The sequence below is a fragment of the Podarcis cretensis genome (genome assembly GCF_951804945.1).
Source record: "Podarcis cretensis genome assembly, chromosome: 5".
In the NCBI taxonomy this organism is placed as follows: Eukaryota; Metazoa; Chordata; class Lepidosauria; order Squamata; family Lacertidae; genus Podarcis; species Podarcis cretensis.
Window position 1 is genome coordinate 35991017 of NC_137174.1, and position 18331 is coordinate 36009347.

Below are 18331 nucleotides of genomic sequence, written 5' to 3' on the forward strand. Positions count from 1 at the left end.
CCTCAGCTTTCATGAAATGAGCCTCTATGACCTTCCAGCCATGATAGACTACATTCTGCAGGAAAATGGCCAAAAGCAGATCTATTATATTGGACACTCTCAAGGTGCTACTTTAGGTAAGTTTCAAATATAGAGAAGGGCTGTCATCACACACACACACACACACACACACACATCTCCTCCTTATTTGGCTTCGGCAAGCCAAAAGCTATCTTTTTTGTTTGTAACAAAATTTCCTTCAATATTGTCCTTACAAGGTTTTGATTCAATGTGATTGCAGAAGTTTCTTTCATCATTTTTTTTAACAGCTCTTAGATATGGTACCCACAGAGCCAGTTGCACAAACTGGTTGATACCCGAGTCTAAATACAATTCTTAGAGATATCTCTGCAATCTAGCAATTTTTGCCATCACTCGGATGATGAGCTTGTTAGTATGTTCAAGACTCAACCCTGAGCCAGAGCTAATATTTGTGAGCTTAATTAATGATAATTAATGTGCATCTCCAGTAACACCCTGTAGTATGAGTGGAGAGCACATTGGATGCTTCATGGCTTGGTACAAATCTCTGTGTGATGCAAGTCTGTATGCACATTTGCCCACAACTATGTATCCAATTCCCTAGTAAAAACTTTTTTCTTGTCAGGGCAGTTAGTAAAACTGACTGACTTCTGTACCTTTGCCTTTCTGACTGATGAGTCTTTTCTTCCTTTGCTTTCCCCAATTATCGTTGTAAATAAATTATTTTTTTTTGCAGGTTTCATAGCCTTTTCTATGATGCCAGAGGTGGCTGAAAAAATCAAGTTATTCTTTGTTTTTGCTCCTGCTTACACATTTCAGAACAGCAAAGGCCCAGTAATCCAGATATTATTTTTTCCTGATTTTCTTATAAAGGTATCAGTTGCATTGTTCTTGCTCTTTATGGATTCATTCAGTTGTTTCCCACAATGTGAATCTGCAGAATGCAGTTTTCTTAGACAAGCTACTTGTATAGTTTGCTTAATAATACAAAAATGGTAAATTTGCTAAAACAGCAAATTGTTTATAAAGTGTCCTTCTCTAACGTTTTTATGAGAGGTAAACAGGAAGCCATTAAATAACCCTTTTTGAAAGTGAGCAAAATTTAAAAATGATGTTAATTGCATGAAAGTAGTTAACATGCAAGTAAGAACAGGGGACCCAAACAAGATCAGGACGGAGACTGGTGGGAAAAGTGATTGCCCCATGTTGCAATCCCAATGACTTTTAGTCCAACATCTGTCGCACACTTTGTCATAGGGGCCACATACAGGGGACTGCTCATTCTAGATTACCTCTCCACTACAACTCCTCTCACCGGTTTACAGTACTGACCTTTGTTTGGTAGGGAAATGACTAGGAAAACAGATTTATTGGTGGGAATGAATGACCCCCCCCCCCCAAGCTAATCTGAATGAATTAATGCCCAGCTCCTTCTCTTTGTCCCTCCTAAGGCTGTCTCATCACCTCTTCTAGTCTCATTACTTCTTTTTGAAACAATCAACCAGGGCTGGTTTCCATGTTTCTCTTTTCTCTTTTTGCCACCCTGGCCAACAGGTGGGGTGCTCAACAACTCCCTGTAGCTGTGTTCTTTTCTTAAAAGGCTCAGCAGTGTTGTGATAGCACCTTGCGCATGGACCCAACTAGTCATAATGTGGTTTCAAATCTCCAGCACTTGTCTCAGGAAACACCTGGAGTTATTCTCTGAGGACTCCAGTCCAAACCCTGGAGGCCCAATGCAAATGTTTGTGGGTGGGGATTGGAATTAATTTGTTGAGGGTGGAGGAAAAACCAAGCAGAGCTCTTAAAAACTTACTGGAGCTCAAGCTGGCTGTAAGATACCACACAATAAGTGGGAAATGAGGATTCATGTCTTAGAACAGAGTAGAACGGCGTCAACTAGAGCTAAATGCAGGTGTTGTCTCTTTAAGGAACCGAGCATTCAGCAGTATCTTTCAGTCAGCAAGAAAGCTGGTTTACCCTGCCATGCCCCGAAAAACTCATTGCTGAATATTTTGCTTGAATGAGGCAGCTAGGTCCTGCCACACCTGATCTGCAAATGAAAGGGCAGACAGCCACGTGAGGATAAAGTGTATATGGCTGCATTATTATATATATAATTATATATAGTAATATAACAACAAATGCTCTTTCAAATGGTTCTCAGTACCACAGGAGGCACTCTAGGGCATTCAGAGCAGGAGCCAGTCTATATTATAAGTTTTCCTAGCCAAAGCTTGCAACAGAAATAAATTGAACTTTTTAAGGTCTTTATTTAAGCTGTCAATCATGCTATGGCTTCTCATTACTGATGGCAGTAAGTCGGGAGTATGTCTCACCCCTGCTGATTGGCTTTTGTATTAACTTAATTTCATGTTGTATTTGTTTGTGTTCTGCACACCTGTCTATGCTATCTTTTGCCTTTCTTGAGCCTTTCGCCTCCTTAGATAGAAATAAAATCATTCTTCTCTCTTTATTCGGGGTTTAAAAACTGCCCACTTAGGTAAACACTTCATGTATTGGGGCAAGTACGGTAGTTCTTCTCCCCTACAAAAGAATATATAGCCCATTTGTTATTATTTGCTTCCATGTGTGTGTGGACCTATTGATACACACACCAAGGCACTTCACATGCCAACTAGACACACGGACAGCGGGGTGTGGTCACTGTGTGTGTGTCAGCATCTGGAGCAAGGCCTAGTCCACACAGCCCTATAATCCCCAATATAATCTTTCAATTTGTGTGTTTGTGTGTGACCTGAACCTCCCCTGTGTTTCTTTGCTGTGACTTATTATCAGGGCCAGCCCACTCGTGAGATAAAGTGAGGTCGCTGCCTCAGGTGGCAGGATCCACAGGGTCAGCAGATCTGGCCTCCAAGGAACGCATCACCTGCTGCCACCACTGCAGTGGCAATGTCAGCTGTGGTGTACTCCTTAGAGACTGGATCTGCCGCCTCCTTGGCAGCCCCGCCCCCACGTCCCACCTCTACAGTAGCTTCTTGATGAACAGGAGTTACTGCAGGTCTCCTCCCACCTTTGTTCCTGATGTAGAACTTCACTAGCTCCTTCTTCTCTGGTGGCGGTGGGAATTTTGTGATTCGCCTCTCAGGTGCCAAAATGTATTGGGCTATCCAACAATGCAATCCTAACCATGTCTACTCAGAAGCATGTCCCATAGAATCAATGGGGCTTACTTCCAAGTAAATTGTATATGTATTTTTATTCATTGCATATATGTTTAGATTTGTCACTTGGGCACATGAGTGTGATACAAGAAATATAAGTGCAAGAGAACAAAGACATAAATTAAAGTTCACAATTCTTTTAATGTTTCACAGGTTATATTTGGCAGGAAAGAATTCCGCTTATTAAGTAGAAGTCTGAGAGCATTCGTTGCTAAGATTTGCAGCTACCAATTAATACAAAACCTTTGCGCCCAAAGCCTTTACCTTATAGGTGGCTTCAATAAGAACAGCTTAAATGTGGTATGTATGTATCTTTAATTATTTTCTTTCTCTTTTACTTCTGGTCCCTTGGCTTGTTGTTTCCCATTCTTAATCTCTTGACTACAGGTCTATTGATTGTGGTACTTTTTCATTCTGTCATTTTTCTAAAAAGAGAAATATAAGGGTTGACTTAGATAGATTTCAAGGCCTCTTCTTAGCGTATGCACTGATTTTTGTTTCTCACACTTCTTGGCCCCTTTTCATTGTATCTGCCACATTAACAGTTTGTCTTTCTAAAATGTTTTTTTTTCAGAGCCGAGTTGATGTGTACCAGGCTCACTTTCCAGACTTTACTTCTGTAAAAAATATTGTACACTGGGGTCAGGTAACGTCTTTAAAGCAATGCGTACTTCTTTTAAAAATAATGATCAGCTGAGGTTGTGATTTTTATTCTAAATATAGAAGCTCCTAGGATGTAATGAGAAAGAAGAGGCAGAGAAGCTGCATTTTGTGAGCAGGACGTCACTCATGGTTCTGAAGACACAAACCAATACAGTCGTACCTCTTGTTACGTCAGTCTCCGGTTGTATTTTTTCAGGATACGAATGCGGCAAACCCGGAAGTGTATACTTCCGGGTTTCGCCATGTTCGCCTGTGCAGAAGCGTTCTGCGTACCTCGCACGTGCACAGAAGCACTCCATTGTGCCGCGTGCGTGCACACGCAGAAGCGGCACTCCAGTTGCGGACTTTTTGGGGTGCGAACGGCACCCCGGAACGGATCAAGTCCATAACTAGAGGTACCACTGTATTTAAGGCAAACTATTATTCTACAATTCAGGTCACATTGAAAGACCTGAAAGCTTTCAACTGCTCTTCAGCTTTGCCCTGACAATTATTGTCTTCTGTACTTTAGAGCTGACATTATTCTCAGAGCTTGAAAAACTGCACCAGGCAAGCTTAATGCAACTTTCGGTATAATCAGGGGAAAAAAATCAGTTCCAGCCATTAGAACTGGTCCGTTTAATTCAATTGTCACCCATCTTTAAAAACTCCACCTTCTTGGAGACATGTGCAAATTAGCTTGCTGACTGCTTACGTAGCCTACCTAATGTTTTATAAATATGATGTCTGCTTAATTTTATTCCTTATAGGCAGCAAAAACAGGGGAACTGAAATATTTTGACTATGGCTGCAAGAACAAAGAAAAATACCATCAGGTAAGGATGTGCTTTGTTGTTGTTACATTAGTGTTGGTAAATGCATGGCACAAGTTTTTTTCCATCCCTGTACAATGGCATTGGAGGTTTCTGCTGTACAGGCTGGACTTCTTGAGTGGAAAAAGGTGAATTGGAGATGCCTGGGATGATGGAGAAAACAACACCTAGTGCACTGAGAAGCAGCTCTATAATATATATGTTATCCTGGAGTGTTTGCTTTGTATATTTTGAATAATTGCCATATATATAATTGGCAGACAGAGAATCGGGAGTTCCTCCTTTTTTGGTTGATATTTAAGTTCCCTATTTTGCATTAATGAAGATATACACACAGGAAGGTGATAGATGGGATATGAAGGACCCTGCCTAAGAGGCAGGATAGGATCTTCCAGGGTGGCAGGCTAGGGGAAGAAGGAGAAACTTCCAGGTGAGTGGAATAAGGGGTATGATGCAATAGTAATAGACGGCTTTGTATTCACTTTCACTTTTCTTTTTATTTCCTCCCTTCTCTTATTCTTCTTTTTATCTTTTCTTTTCGGATTAGCTTGGCTTTTATTATATTTCATGTGGAGAACTTTCAATATGGGTGGGGTATAAATAATAATTAATCATTATTATTAAAAAAGAAAGCATAATATACAGGCAACTCCCCATTTATGTGTGCTCAAGGTATGTATGCACACACGTGCATTGCCACGAACCCGGAAATGGCATGGAAAGGGGCAAAAATGTCCCTGAGAGAGCATGAAAATCGCACGAAACCAGAGTTTAGTAATCCCAGGAGCCCTCGCACCAATCTTTGAAGCCTGTGGGGAGTTGGCGTTTGAGCAAGGAGGTTTGGAGGGAGCGAATGTGGGGTTTGCAGGCTTTTGCAGTGCTGCAGAATGTAACCCCCACGGAAATGTGGAATTGACTATATGGCATTCTTGCTACATACATGTCAGAATCCCTTACTCTTAATTCATCAAATTGTCAACACTGTAGCAAAACTATTGCAAAAGATGAGGTAAATGTATAGGTTTTTCCCCTTGTCAAACTGTCTTAGCTTCATTTCATATTCTCTACAACTTTCCCCTGAGGAAAAACATTTAAATTTAAATTTCTTTGGTAATTTTGAATGTTGTTCATTTTAGATTTCACCAAACAAGGGGATTTGCCCAAAGTGCATTGCCCCTCCCCTATAGTTGTGGTGCTTTTCTGTATTTGAATATATAATCTGCTGCATGTTTCCAAATTCTTTGAAATTTACGGTATTTTTCTCATTCTTCCTTTTATTCAAGTTTACAGTACTTGAAACATGTTCATTTATTTATTTGCTTTTGTCATTTATATACCGAGTGTCCTGTGGGCAGTTCACTAATTAAAATCTGACAATGTTCCCTTCCAGAAAACTCCGCCATTTTATAAAATAGAAGCTATGACTGTGCCAACTGCCGTGTGGATTGGGGGGCAAGACTGGTTGTCTCGCCCAAAGGACAATGCAAAATTAATACCTCGAATTTCTAATCTCATTCACTACAAGTGCTTTCCTGACTGGAGCCACTTTAATTTCCTCTTTGGACTTGATGCACCTCAACGCCTTTATTCAGAAGTGCTTGATATGATGAAGAGAAACCCAATAGAAACTTGGGATTTTTAGGGAGGGGGAAGACAGTTTTTTATTCCACTGGTTTTCAAAGAGTAATTCAAGTCATGTGTTGTTGTACTCCTATTGATTTTTATACAAAAATAGAACAAAGCACCTGGGTGGGAGAGTGTTCAAATCTTAATTGACTGATGGTCCAATACACTTTATATTACAGGCACAATTTTCATTTTTAAGTTCAATCTGAACTGCAAAGTTCCCCAAAATGATGACACGTTGCACAACTTTTTTTTATTTTTACATTTCCCACAACATCTTAAAAAATTCTTCTGAACTCAATCTATAGTGGATAGTAATAGATCAGCTGAAGTCTGGGGGAAGGGAGGAAAGGATAGGCTTCTGAAAGGACACCTATATTTGAGGCATCTAATCATAAGCCTGCATTTTTATCAAAGCTTATATTTTTGATTAACGCCTGTATATTAAGACGAGCTTACAGATTTTCAAATGTTCATGCCAGGCAGAAGACCAGCTGCCTAAGAACCTTGGCAAGATGTTTATTCTCCTGGACAAGGGGGCCCCCTGATTTATAGCAGAAAACAATTCTCAAAGTCGTAAAAAGGGAATTACAGGCTGACAGCCAAGGTTACACTGACCCTACATATTACAGAAGATAAAAAAAGAGATAAACATAATTAAGAGTTGATAAATAGTAAAATAAAACCATGTGCCTCCCATTAAACTTGAGCCATATTTTCCTAAGGTTGAAAGGTCAAGAGCAGTGAAAAAGGCAACTGACTTGGCTGGAGAAGATAGGTTTCTTCCTATCTTATTTTGAGGCTGGAAACTGTTCCTTCCTTTTTTACTTTGAAAAGGTTTATTCTTCTAAAAAGCTATCTATGTTATGTATTAAATATATTGGCTTAAATGTAATTATGCAAAGGATTTAGAAAGAAAGAAATGTTAAATCCTTATGCTAGATTCTTATTTCATACAGGGGCCATCAGCCACCAGCCCAGCCCCCCTGCCAAGCAGGAAACATCATTAGAGCACACATATGGTTGTCAGGCCTTTGTTTAAAGACCTCCAAGAGAAGGAGATCTTTCAATGATGATGTGAACTCAAGATCCTTGACATCTGTTTAAGATAAAAATTTAAGATTAAACCATTTGTTTTGGAGGGCAATAGGGCGAGGTGAGCTGGTAATTAAGGTTCCTTGTTGAGACACATGTAAGATATATTACTACTTATTTGTCATTTATAGATAGAAGAATATATAGCTTTTTGTTTCCCATAAAAGGGCAAGAGGAAATGGGTGTATCTTTTGTGATTGGTTCTAGCAAACAGCCAATAGGAATTTCAACCAGGCTGATTGGACAGAGGCAGCCACAGGAGGAGCAAGGGGGCTGGATTAAGGAAATATAAGTCCTGGCCAGAATGGCAGGAGGCCAGGCCAGAGCTTGGTAACCATATACCACTGTGCCTCATATTTATTTGTCTGACAAATAAATTATTATTTTAATTTCTCTATTGCTGCGTTGAATATTTCATTCCAGCTGAGCGTTAACCACAAGCAGGGTGCTACATATTCTCTCCAATTTGGGTGCCAAATTTCCTTCCCCACTCACCCCAAAGGATTCTTATGCCAAAGCTAGATATTAACTATCTCTTTCGTTTCTGTTATTCTTTATAATTATAAAAGACTGAATACATTACTGATACCTTCATATTGGATATTTTATTTTTATTTTTTTAAATGCAGCTGTGTTGAACCAAAAGTGAGACTGTTCTGGAAGACTGGTAAATGCCATCTTGGTAGTTAAGATGACTCCGAGACTAATTGTTATTTGATACCAGAATGAGCTCATAGGCCTATCTGCTTTGAAGGCTTAGTTTTGGTTTAGCTAGTTGGGAGAGTTCTCCTGCTGGCTGCCTGTCTGTCAGTCATTCCCTTATCTGAGATGGATGAGAGTTGAAAGGGAGCCTCTAAGCCATGGGTGAGTTAATTAGGCTATTGATTCCAGCTTATGTACCTTGCCTTGTGTATAAATAATGCTTAACATATTAGCAATGTTAGCACTTCATGGACAAGTCGTGAGGGCCTCTCACTGCTTCTGTTCGCTCTGCGTCTGTAAAGGCGGCGAGGCTCTGCAGGCTGTGTTACGAGTTTATGCTTCCGTCTTACAATAAAGCATTAGAATTGATCACTCTGATGTTTTTGTCATCCTTCTTTGGTTATCCCTGCACCAAACCATTCTCAAGGGCCATCCTTGGGCTCTGCAGTTCAGAGCAGCAGGTAGTGTTGAATTGGCTGTTAACTACCTATTAAATAATAATAATTGAAGTAAAATTATTTACAGAAATTTGACACGTTCAGATCCAATACAGGCCATGTTTAATACTTTGCCAGTATACTTTCCTATCCACAGAATTGCAGCAGTCTAGAAGCCTCCTCATTGGAGCATGTGCTTCTTTTTGTTCTTTTATTCAGACATTGTTTTGTTAGTAGGTAATAAGGAGAGCAGGCTTGCAGGAAAACTAAGCAGGAGGGGCTGGTTTTGCTAGCAAGAATATGTGTTCTTCCTGCACCTGCCTGTGAATCTTGCATGGTTCATTCATGCCTTCAAGCCTGCCTGCTGGTTTAAAAGGTTTATTGCTAGTTCGTGTATGTGGTATTCTTTGATTGCTGCCTGAGTGAATAAAGCTGGTTCCTGAGTCTAGGGCTGTGGTTCCCAATGTGAGGCACATGCCCCACAGGGGGGCTATTTGATCTTTAAGGGGGCCAATTTGAGAATGAGTTAAACCAAGAAATGGCCTTTTACGCTTCCTCCACGTGAATAGGAGTTTACTTTTTGAAAAATAAGAATTATATGTTTGGGGGGGGGTGGGCACCAGGATTTTAGAGAGGCTTAGGTGAGGCGTGGCCAAAAAAAGGTTGGGAAACACTGTTCTAGGGCCTGGCTTTGCTATAAGAGAGGGGCCAACACCAAGAGGGATCTGCGTTGTGGGTTGGTACATGGGGGGGGCACAGGGCAGGGGGTGACCCTTCTGTCTATCAGGAAATGGAATTGTAGGCCAGGCACTGTAAGAGACAGGCCTGTGACCCTTAGCCAGGGTGAGACCTTGCGGGATGGGGAGTTGGGTTTGGTGGAGGTCCCCCTCAATGAGAAATTGTGGGGAGGATGTTGTTGCTGTGGAATTACTACCTTCTGCCCGATAGTGTGAGAAAATCATCATCATAAGATGTGCCTGCTACTAGGCCCTAGATTATTATCTGTGGCCCTCAACCCTCAACTGTACATTAGGACTTTGATGGCAAGATGTTATCAGTATACTGATGATGCTCAGCTCTGTTTCTCCACAAAAAGTGGATCTGAAGATGCAAACAAGGTTCTGGACTAGTGCCTCGATGCAATGGTGGGATGGATGAGGGAAAGGTAAGATGAACTTCAATTATTAGAGGACATCTGGGAATCTGGGGAACATCAGGGTTATCCAGTGTGTGTGGGGAGTGGGCTGGCTCTGCAGAACATATGTTCAAGCAGAGAGATCCCGCCTCCGTTCCAGGGGAGAGCAATGACAACCTCTAGGCATACGGCCAAAGCCTCCCCTCAAACAACCCCTTTAATGGGGAACCCTGGTATCGCCACTGCAAAGAGGAGGAGGGCGTGGGTCATGCAGGGGAATTCTTTTCCGGCCCTTCAACAGCGACCTTGATGTAGCAACGCCCGAATACCTGTGGAGAAAAGGTTAACCTGCAAAAGAAGTCTTAACTGAGGGTGGGTAGGGTGGGAGAAGCTCTGGATCCAACTGACGAGTCCCAGGTAAGATCCTCCCTCTATTGTGTGGGCAGGTAGTCCCTCCCCCTACCTGGCCTGGTCACCTATTAACGCTTCCCCAGGTGGGATTGGGCAAGTGACTGAGGTAGGCGGAGACCTCCAAGTATACCACCTGGAGGGGGGACCACCAGGTGGTGCATTGGAAGATGGCTGACAATAACATCTCTCCGACCCATACGAGGTAATTAAGAGGCTGCTATGGGAAGTATGCAGTCTTCCTGCCCCCCCCCAAGGAGATGGGGGGGACTGCCTTGCCAGCGGTGTGCATAATGCACCCCCGGATTCGAAAGAAGGGGGTGCCGGTCACTTGGCACAAGCCCTTGATGAGGTCGGCTCTTCCTGACGCCGTTTCCAATTAGCGCGTGCTGGTTCGCTTTAGCTCAAAAATATAATTGGAAACATATAATTGGAAAGAAGCTAAAGCACATACATCAAGCAAAGTTCGGGAGATAAGACTGCTGATTAATGGATCTCTGTGACCAGAGCTTCGGATGGGACAAATAAATAAAGTGATGAACCACCATTAAGATACTGGTATGTTTGGAGTGAAAAAGAAGGGGGTGGAGGAATTCCCCCCCCTTTCTTTGCCTTATGTGAATATTAATAACCCTCCACCCCAGAAAGAAGATCGTTGCGTTTTATTAATCACAAGCAAGAATTCAAGAACTGTATGGAGTGGATTATAGTTAAAGAGATGATTGGTAAACAACGGAGAACGGAGGAAAATTTTATGACGCAGCTTTAAATGGCGTCTCGCTAAGACAGGCTTGTCTAAGAAAGACGGGGGAGGAGGATCAGGACCATCGGAATGTGAATGATGATTGGAATGTGATCTTAACCTGACAGAGCCCTCCTGATATACTTGGCAAGCCTGAGAAAATTAAAGGACAGACTGAAGATGATTTTTTTATGGAAGCGTGGAATGGCGGCTGTCCCTAAGTGATATGATCTTTGGAGAGTGTAAAACCCACACAGAGGATGTCTGTTTTTAATCCGCTTGTAAAGATTATCAGAGATCGCAAAGAAAGGAATATATGATAACAACAAGAAGATGAAGAAAGTAATAAAGAGACTATCTGGATTGAACTGGATAGAACTGTTTAATTAAAGCAGCAATATAAGTGATGCTTGGACCCCTGTTTGGAGCTTGATGTATGGGTACCCCCAACAAAATTAAAAAATCTGGCTGTATAATTTGGAACTAATGTGATTTGGAAATAATGAAGAAGAAGAAGAGGAGTTTGGATTTGATATCCCGCCTTTCACCCCCTTTAAGGAATCTCAAAGCGGCTAACATTCTCCTTTCCCTTCCTCCCCCACAACAAACACTCTGTGAGGTGAGTGGGGCTGAGAGACTTCAGAGAAGTGTGACTAGCCCAAGGTCACCCAGCAGCTGCATGTGGAGGAGCAGAGACACGAACCCGGTTTCCCAGATTACGAGACTACTGCTCTTAACCACTATACCACACTGGCTCTAATGTGATGTGATTGGCCTGTTAATAAAAAATATTTTTTTTTAAAAAAAAAAGTATACCACCTGGAGGAAGGCGAAGCCAAGCCTGTGCTAATGGTGCCGCATAGGGCCCAGGGGCTGGGCGCGACCATGCAAAGGGCACCCCCCATTTAATGTGGGGAGCGGTCATTGCCTGCAGACAGTCTCTGCAGCAGAGTGTAAATCAGCAATCCTTGAAGCTATCTGAGACCCAGGAAGAGGATTTTATGATGCACTTTCCTCACTGAAGGTGAGGTTGCCATAGTAACATGGACAGCTGAAATAGCTATAATAAATGCTGGGTCCCTAAATAGTTTCCTTGGTTCTGTGGTGTTGCAGAAGTGAATTCTTACCACATAGACAACTTTCTCTACTATATGTTTTTAGCTTAGAGTAGAATGATTTTTTTGAATTCTTTATTTCCAGTTTTTAATGTCTTTTATTGCTCATTTTAATGTTAGTTTCGTGGTTTTTTGGTAAATTATTACTATTATTCATTAGATTTATATACCACCCCTTCATCACAAGATCTCAGGGCAGTTCACTCACACATTCTATAGACAGTGGTACCTCGGGTTACAGACACTTCAGGTTACAGACTCTGCTAACCCGGAAGTAGTACCTCGGGTTAAGAACTTTGCTTCAGGATGAGAACAGAAATCATGCGGTGGTGGCATGGCGGCAGCGGGAGGCCCCATTAGCTCCCCTTGAAGTGGTGCTTCAGGTTAAGAACAGTTTCAGGTTAAGAACGGACCTACAGAACGAATTAAGTTCTTAACCCGAGGTACCACTGTACAATAAAGCAATAGAAATTTTGTTTAAATAAATAAATAGATACATAAAATGCAGTGCACCCTGTCTACTGTATAGAAACAACCCTTTTGAATTAAAGGATTTAGCCAACAAAGTTGTCCTGTTCACACAAAGACTTCTGCTTGTGCAATGGAGTTCCCTCTTCCTTTAGTTCCTCCCACCCACCATGCTCCCCCAAATCTGTACTTGATCTCCACCCAACTTTCCAGAGCAAATTTCAGGGGGGCCTAGGGATGCAAGGGAAGGGGGAAAAGAAACGCCTCTTCAAAGGCAGAATTCCTTGCAAAGATGAGGTGACTTGGTTGGATACGTTAGTGAAATGGAAGAATAATTTAGATATCCTATCATAGCAGGTTGTGAAAGCCATGGCACTGGAATGATGAAACAAGCATTATGTATTAAACTGGTTATACCGGACTTTTTTATGAGAATACGTCAAAGTAATGAAAGCAAATTAACATCGTGGGAAACTATTTATATGCACTTTAGATGTGAGTATTTCTTTACATCTGTGCATGGAGAGTTAATTGGCCTTTTTCGGTCCTCATTTTGTCTTTTGGGACAATGAATTTTTTTAAGGCATTGGAGATTTTTAGGTTTCTGCTTCTCTTGCAGCTCTCCAGAGCTCAAATATTATAGTCAGTATATACTTTTAATGATTTGTATTTGTATTTGTACTTGGATTTGGATTTGTTTTTTGGTATCCATCTGTCTTGGGAGACAATTTAAGAGCGCACTTTCAGGAGTGAAGTCAAACTGTTGGAGAGTTAAAGCACCTGCTGTGGCTGTAGAGACAGATACAGAAGGTCAGCGGTTCGAATCCCTGCCACAGGGTTAGCTCCCATTGTTCTGATCTAAATCTGATCGAATGAATAAGCGCTGCTTCCATTTCATCATTTTTTATCCCACCACACCTGTTGTATAATTAAATGCTGCACTGCTACAGTGACTTGCTTCCTTGCAGTTTGTTACATTCTAGATCTTTTGCAACATTTATTCAAGGTCCCAGCTCCGTTTGAGTACCAACGGCAGGTAAGCAAAGGGCTATTTATAAAAAACAAAATATTGATCTTCTTAATTTGAATATGGTGATATATTCTTCATCTTGCCATTTTTCAGATTGTACTCTTAATGAAAATATAACTGATTATTAATTATCATAAGGCTCAATCCTGTAGATGTCAAATCTCAATGAACGAATAATGCTTAATATAATGTCATAGATGTTTAAGCCCCAAGGAAATTTGCAGGATTAAAGCACTTCACACTGTGATATTTACAGTGGAATCCTATGCATGTCTCTACATAGAAGTAAGCTCCCTTGAGTTCAGTGGAGCTGGCTTCTAGGTAAGTGTATGTAGCAGTGTAGTTTTTTGCTTGCTAACCTGTACTCACCTGTAAGTCCCATTGAACCCAGAAGGACTTACTTTTGAGTACAAAATCTGCATGTACTTTTTTTAGAGTGAGAAAGCAGCTGGAAATATATTGTTTGGGCTTCCAGAAAAGAATATGGGGAAATTCTCATGCAATTTTGTATTTTTATAAATAAAATTAAGTAATCTTTAAAAAGCATTTCTATACTAGCCTCTCCTCACAAAATGTAAGGGCAATGTACAGCCACATAAAAACACTGAAAAGCAATACAATGCAATCATTAAAACAATTCCTTATGCCTGTGTTGTTGTATGTTACACTGCAAAATGATAGGATCCTCTAGAAATATGTATTGGAGGAACAGATGAAGTCCCACAATTGGAGTACCTGAATGAAAGTCCAATTGTGAAGTGCAAATATGATCATTGGATTCAGTCCTGCAAGAATTTGTACAGTGAACCTTTGCTCAGGCCCATTATCTTATTTTATAAATTGTGGGGTACATATTTGTTTTCTGGGTGAAATTCAATATTTATCATTCACCCCATATTTGCCTTTATTCTAATGTTTCTATTAGTTGCCAAGCAACATTAAGAGATTTCAGATAATGGTGTTTCCACCATGTGGAACAACAGTGGACCTAGCTAGACAGGGCATTAATTACATGAGGAACAATTGTAACATGGTTTTAAAAGTTTTGAAAGCAAGAAGTGGGTTGTCATTTGACACCACAGCATCTTGGGAGGGGGTTTGAAGACTTCCCAGTCAAAATCTTCCCTTTTGGCAATTGGCACCAACAAAGAAAATCCTATTGGACATGAGACGTGGCAGGAGATTGGTTACTGGCCTGGGAAATTCTACTAAAAAAATAGAAATAAAATAAAGTGTTGGGTTTTTTTTGGTGTCATGTACTAGGCAAGATTTTCCTCACATCCCATTGAAGAGATGCAGTTTGCATCATAATTTTGGGTACTATGTTTTCTCTTCACTGTTGTTCTCAGGAATGTGCAATTGTCTTATTAATTGGTGAAGTGATGGCAAATCAGTGGCACACAGATAATTTTGGCAGTAGTTGGTTAATTCTAGAGCTGTAACTAACTTTTACCAAATTTTGGAATGTGAATTTTGTCTCACACCAAGTGTTGATACCAAAATTTGATTTTTGACAAGTTGAACAAAATAATTATTCACTTTATTACATTGCGTGCCCAGGCAGAGACCCCCCAACCCCAGGCGACACCCGGGGGGAATAATGACACATGACATGTATTATGGGATTAAAATTGCCCACAACTTTATTAAACTTTCAGATGTGGGAAGACCTTGGCTTAGGCATTGGGCGTTTATCCCTCCCAGTCCCCCGGGCACATCTGGGGCACATCAGGGTTAACCAATCTATCTGGGGATTGGGCTGGCTATGAATGACGTATGTTTACGCAGTGAGCCCGCCCCCCATTTCACCGCAACACAGGGGAGTGCACTGACAACCTTTCAGCGTATGGCCAGTGACTCCCCTCAACACAGCCCATTTAATGGGGACCATGAATTTATTGAAGGCATTGGAGATTTTTAGGTTTCTGTTCCTCTTGTAGCTCTCCAGAGCCCAAATATTATAGTCAGTATATACATTTAATAATTTGTATTTGTACTTGGATTTGGATTTGGATTTGTTTTTGGCATCCGTCTGTCTTGGGAGACAATTTAAGACCGCACTTTCAGGAGTGAAGTCAAACTGTTGGAGAGTAAAAGCACCTGCTGTGGCTGTAGAGACAGATACAGGAGAGACATGCTTTATCACAGGTAAGGCAATGAAGGCGTCCGATTCTGTTGCAGCAGATGCACTGTGGTTTTTCTTCTCTCTGTGCTTCTCTAATTCTCATTTTTTCATCTGGTCACTGCTGTGGATACATGGCATGACTGTCTGTCTTCAGGATATGTAGGGGGCAGCTATTGCCTGGTTTAAGACACTAACCCTTTATGTCATGTAAAACAGAAATAAAGATAATGGTGGGAAATAAATATGGCTTTGTAAATGAAGATTTGGACAATAGTTGTATTACATGTGATTATTACCAATAATGTGCTATATTTAATTAAGCCCTGAAGAAAATTCCCTTCTCTAACAAAGCAGAATGCACCTTAATATTCACTTCTTTGAAAAATGTGAGTTTTTATATAGTGGCAGCTCCCATTTCTCTGCTTTTCTGTAAAGTTTTCATTCTTCAGTGACTTGGAATAAAGGGCATTACTGTTATTTTGAATCTAGTGGAAATGTCAGTCACCTGCTGAACCTTAATTCTAACATGCGTAAGCATAAGCATTCATGGACTGAAACCCTTTCTTTATAGATTGGTAAATTTATAAAGGGCATGCTGATTGGAAGGTCGGCAGTTTGAATCCCTGCAATGGGGTGAGCTCCCATTGTTCAGTGCCAGCTCCCGCCAACCTAGCAGTTCGAAAGAACATCAAAGTGCAAGTAGATAAATAGGTATCTCTCCAGAGAGAAGGTAAACGATGTTTCCTTCACTGCATCTTCACTCTCAATTAGATCATCCCCAAATGATTTTTTAAAATTCCTTCACTTTCAGGAAACTATGTTGGGAAAACAAGAAAGGTGGAAGTTGCCTTGGGGGCAATTAAAATGCAAAAAGAAATGTATGCTCCCTGAGCAGAAGAGAGTGGAGCTCTAGCTGCTTGTGATCTGAGCAAACTGCATCTGTGAATGAAGCCAAAGACTGCCATGTCACACGACTGGCTCATGTTCAGCAGCTTTTCAACTAAAAAGTAGATCCATTTCATCACTAAAAGAAAAAAAGGTTTCTCTAAAATAATCCGTTTTTCAGGTGTTCCAGGATGTGGCTGCTGGTTATCATGATGGTTGTACAAGGCACTGTGAATCCAGTAGAATCCAAGAGCAAAACAGAAGTGAATCCTGAAGTATATATGAATATTGTAAGTTAAGCTCTTGAGACAAAGCAGCACTATAGCAGTGTTAGTGATAGTTTCCCCTGGTTCACACGTTTGGTAGGGATGCAGTGGTGGAAAGTGGCAGCAAATCTTCCTACCTTGCAGGTGGCTGTCACAGTGAACTGGGCCATCTACATAAGTGCCTGACTATGTGGTCCCCCAATTAAACTGATTCTTTCTCTCTCTTTCATTGGGGAAAATTCACATATTTTGACTTAATAGGATCTGAAGAGCCCAGTTCATGGTGAATCTACAGTATTCTGGTGCCTTCCCTGACCAAACAGGGAAACTTGGGCCATGTTATTTTTATTCAAGAGTACTGAAGAACTGTCAGCAATGTCCAATATGCATAAAATATAAAGTTTATACACATTGAAGTCTGCAAATGAAAACTTTTACATAGGTTCCTCTCTCTTCAAATTAGAGAGGCAAGAGAGGTTTGTCTCTAGGTAAATGCGGCTAGGAGAGTGTTTAGGCTAACCAATGACTCATTCTGAAAACCAAGAGATCTTTCATAGGAGAAAGGTCAAACTTGAGAACTCAGTGTCCACGCTGATGAACATGCAAATTGCTTAGCATCTATCTATGGGACCAGAGACAGGAATGTTTATTGAACTGTATTAAAGGCCCAAAAGAAGGCAGAACCACATTGATTGCTGGTTTAACAGCAATGTGCTGCTTTGCATTTTGTAATGTTTATTTGGAACTATTTCAAGATTGTTTCCAGTAAAGCTTTGGAACTCATTTTTTGTGTTGGAAAGCAAATTCTCATAGCTCTTTGTTTCTTAGAAATGGCTGAGTCCCCCCCCCCCCAAAGACTTTCTACATCCAAAGAGATTTCAGAATATGCTATGACAGAAGGCCTCTTCAAGTGCTTAGCCTGAACATGCAAGTGCAAAATGTGTGCCTGAAGATGGTGCCGCAGCTCTCCACTTCTGGCTTCCCTGTGTTGAGCAGGTCTGAGTGGAACTTACTTACAACTGGCTTACCAGCTTCCTCGCTATTTGGCACTCTGTGTTATCAGGGGTCACTTTTGTGAAGAAGCTTCTAAACATGTTTATCCAAGTGCCCCTGCTAGCCCCTTCTGGCATGACAACCTCTCTGGAAGCACATGATTTGTTTCATTAGATATATATTGCTCTATACTTTAAAACATTTCAGAGCAATTTTGCTCTATAAGACGCACCAGTTTTTGGAGGAGGAAAACAAGAAAAAAAAATATTCTGAATCTCAGAAGCCAGAACAGCAAGAGGGATCGCTGCGCAGTGAAAGCAGCAATCCCTCTTGCTGTTCTGGCTTCTGGGATAGCTGTGCAGCCTGCATTCACTCCATAAGACGCACACACATTTCCCCTTACTTTTTAGGAGGGAAAAAGTGAGACTTATAGAGCAAAAAAATATGGTACACTGTACCTCATATTAAAACAAGATCTTTATTTTTTGAGCTATGACTCTCTGTTTGCTGCTCCTCATTTGCTGGTCTTCATTCACTTGGAAGATGCCTTCTCATCCCCCCCCCCAATATGTGAATACAAAGAGTGGAAAAATACATACAGTGGAACCTTGATTCTTGAACGGCTT

At 41.0% G+C, this 18331-nt stretch overlaps 1 protein-coding gene across 1 annotated transcript in view; it reads left to right on the forward strand.

Moving 5' to 3' along the window:
* Nucleotides 1-18331, forward strand: part of LOC307217432 (lipase member M-like) — a 31449-nt gene that overhangs the window by 6113 nt on the left and 7005 nt on the right. Inside the window, exons 6-12 of the mRNA XM_079978577.1 lie at nt 7-116; nt 758-894; nt 3357-3503; nt 3778-3849; nt 4616-4681; nt 6069-6307; nt 16628-16736. Of these exons, the coding sequence (XP_079834703.1) occupies nt 7-116; nt 758-894; nt 3357-3503; nt 3778-3849; nt 4616-4681; nt 6069-6307; nt 16628-16736 (880 nt within the window). The remainder of the gene's footprint in view (nt 1-6; nt 117-757; nt 895-3356; nt 3504-3777; nt 3850-4615; nt 4682-6068; nt 6308-16627; nt 16737-18331) is intronic.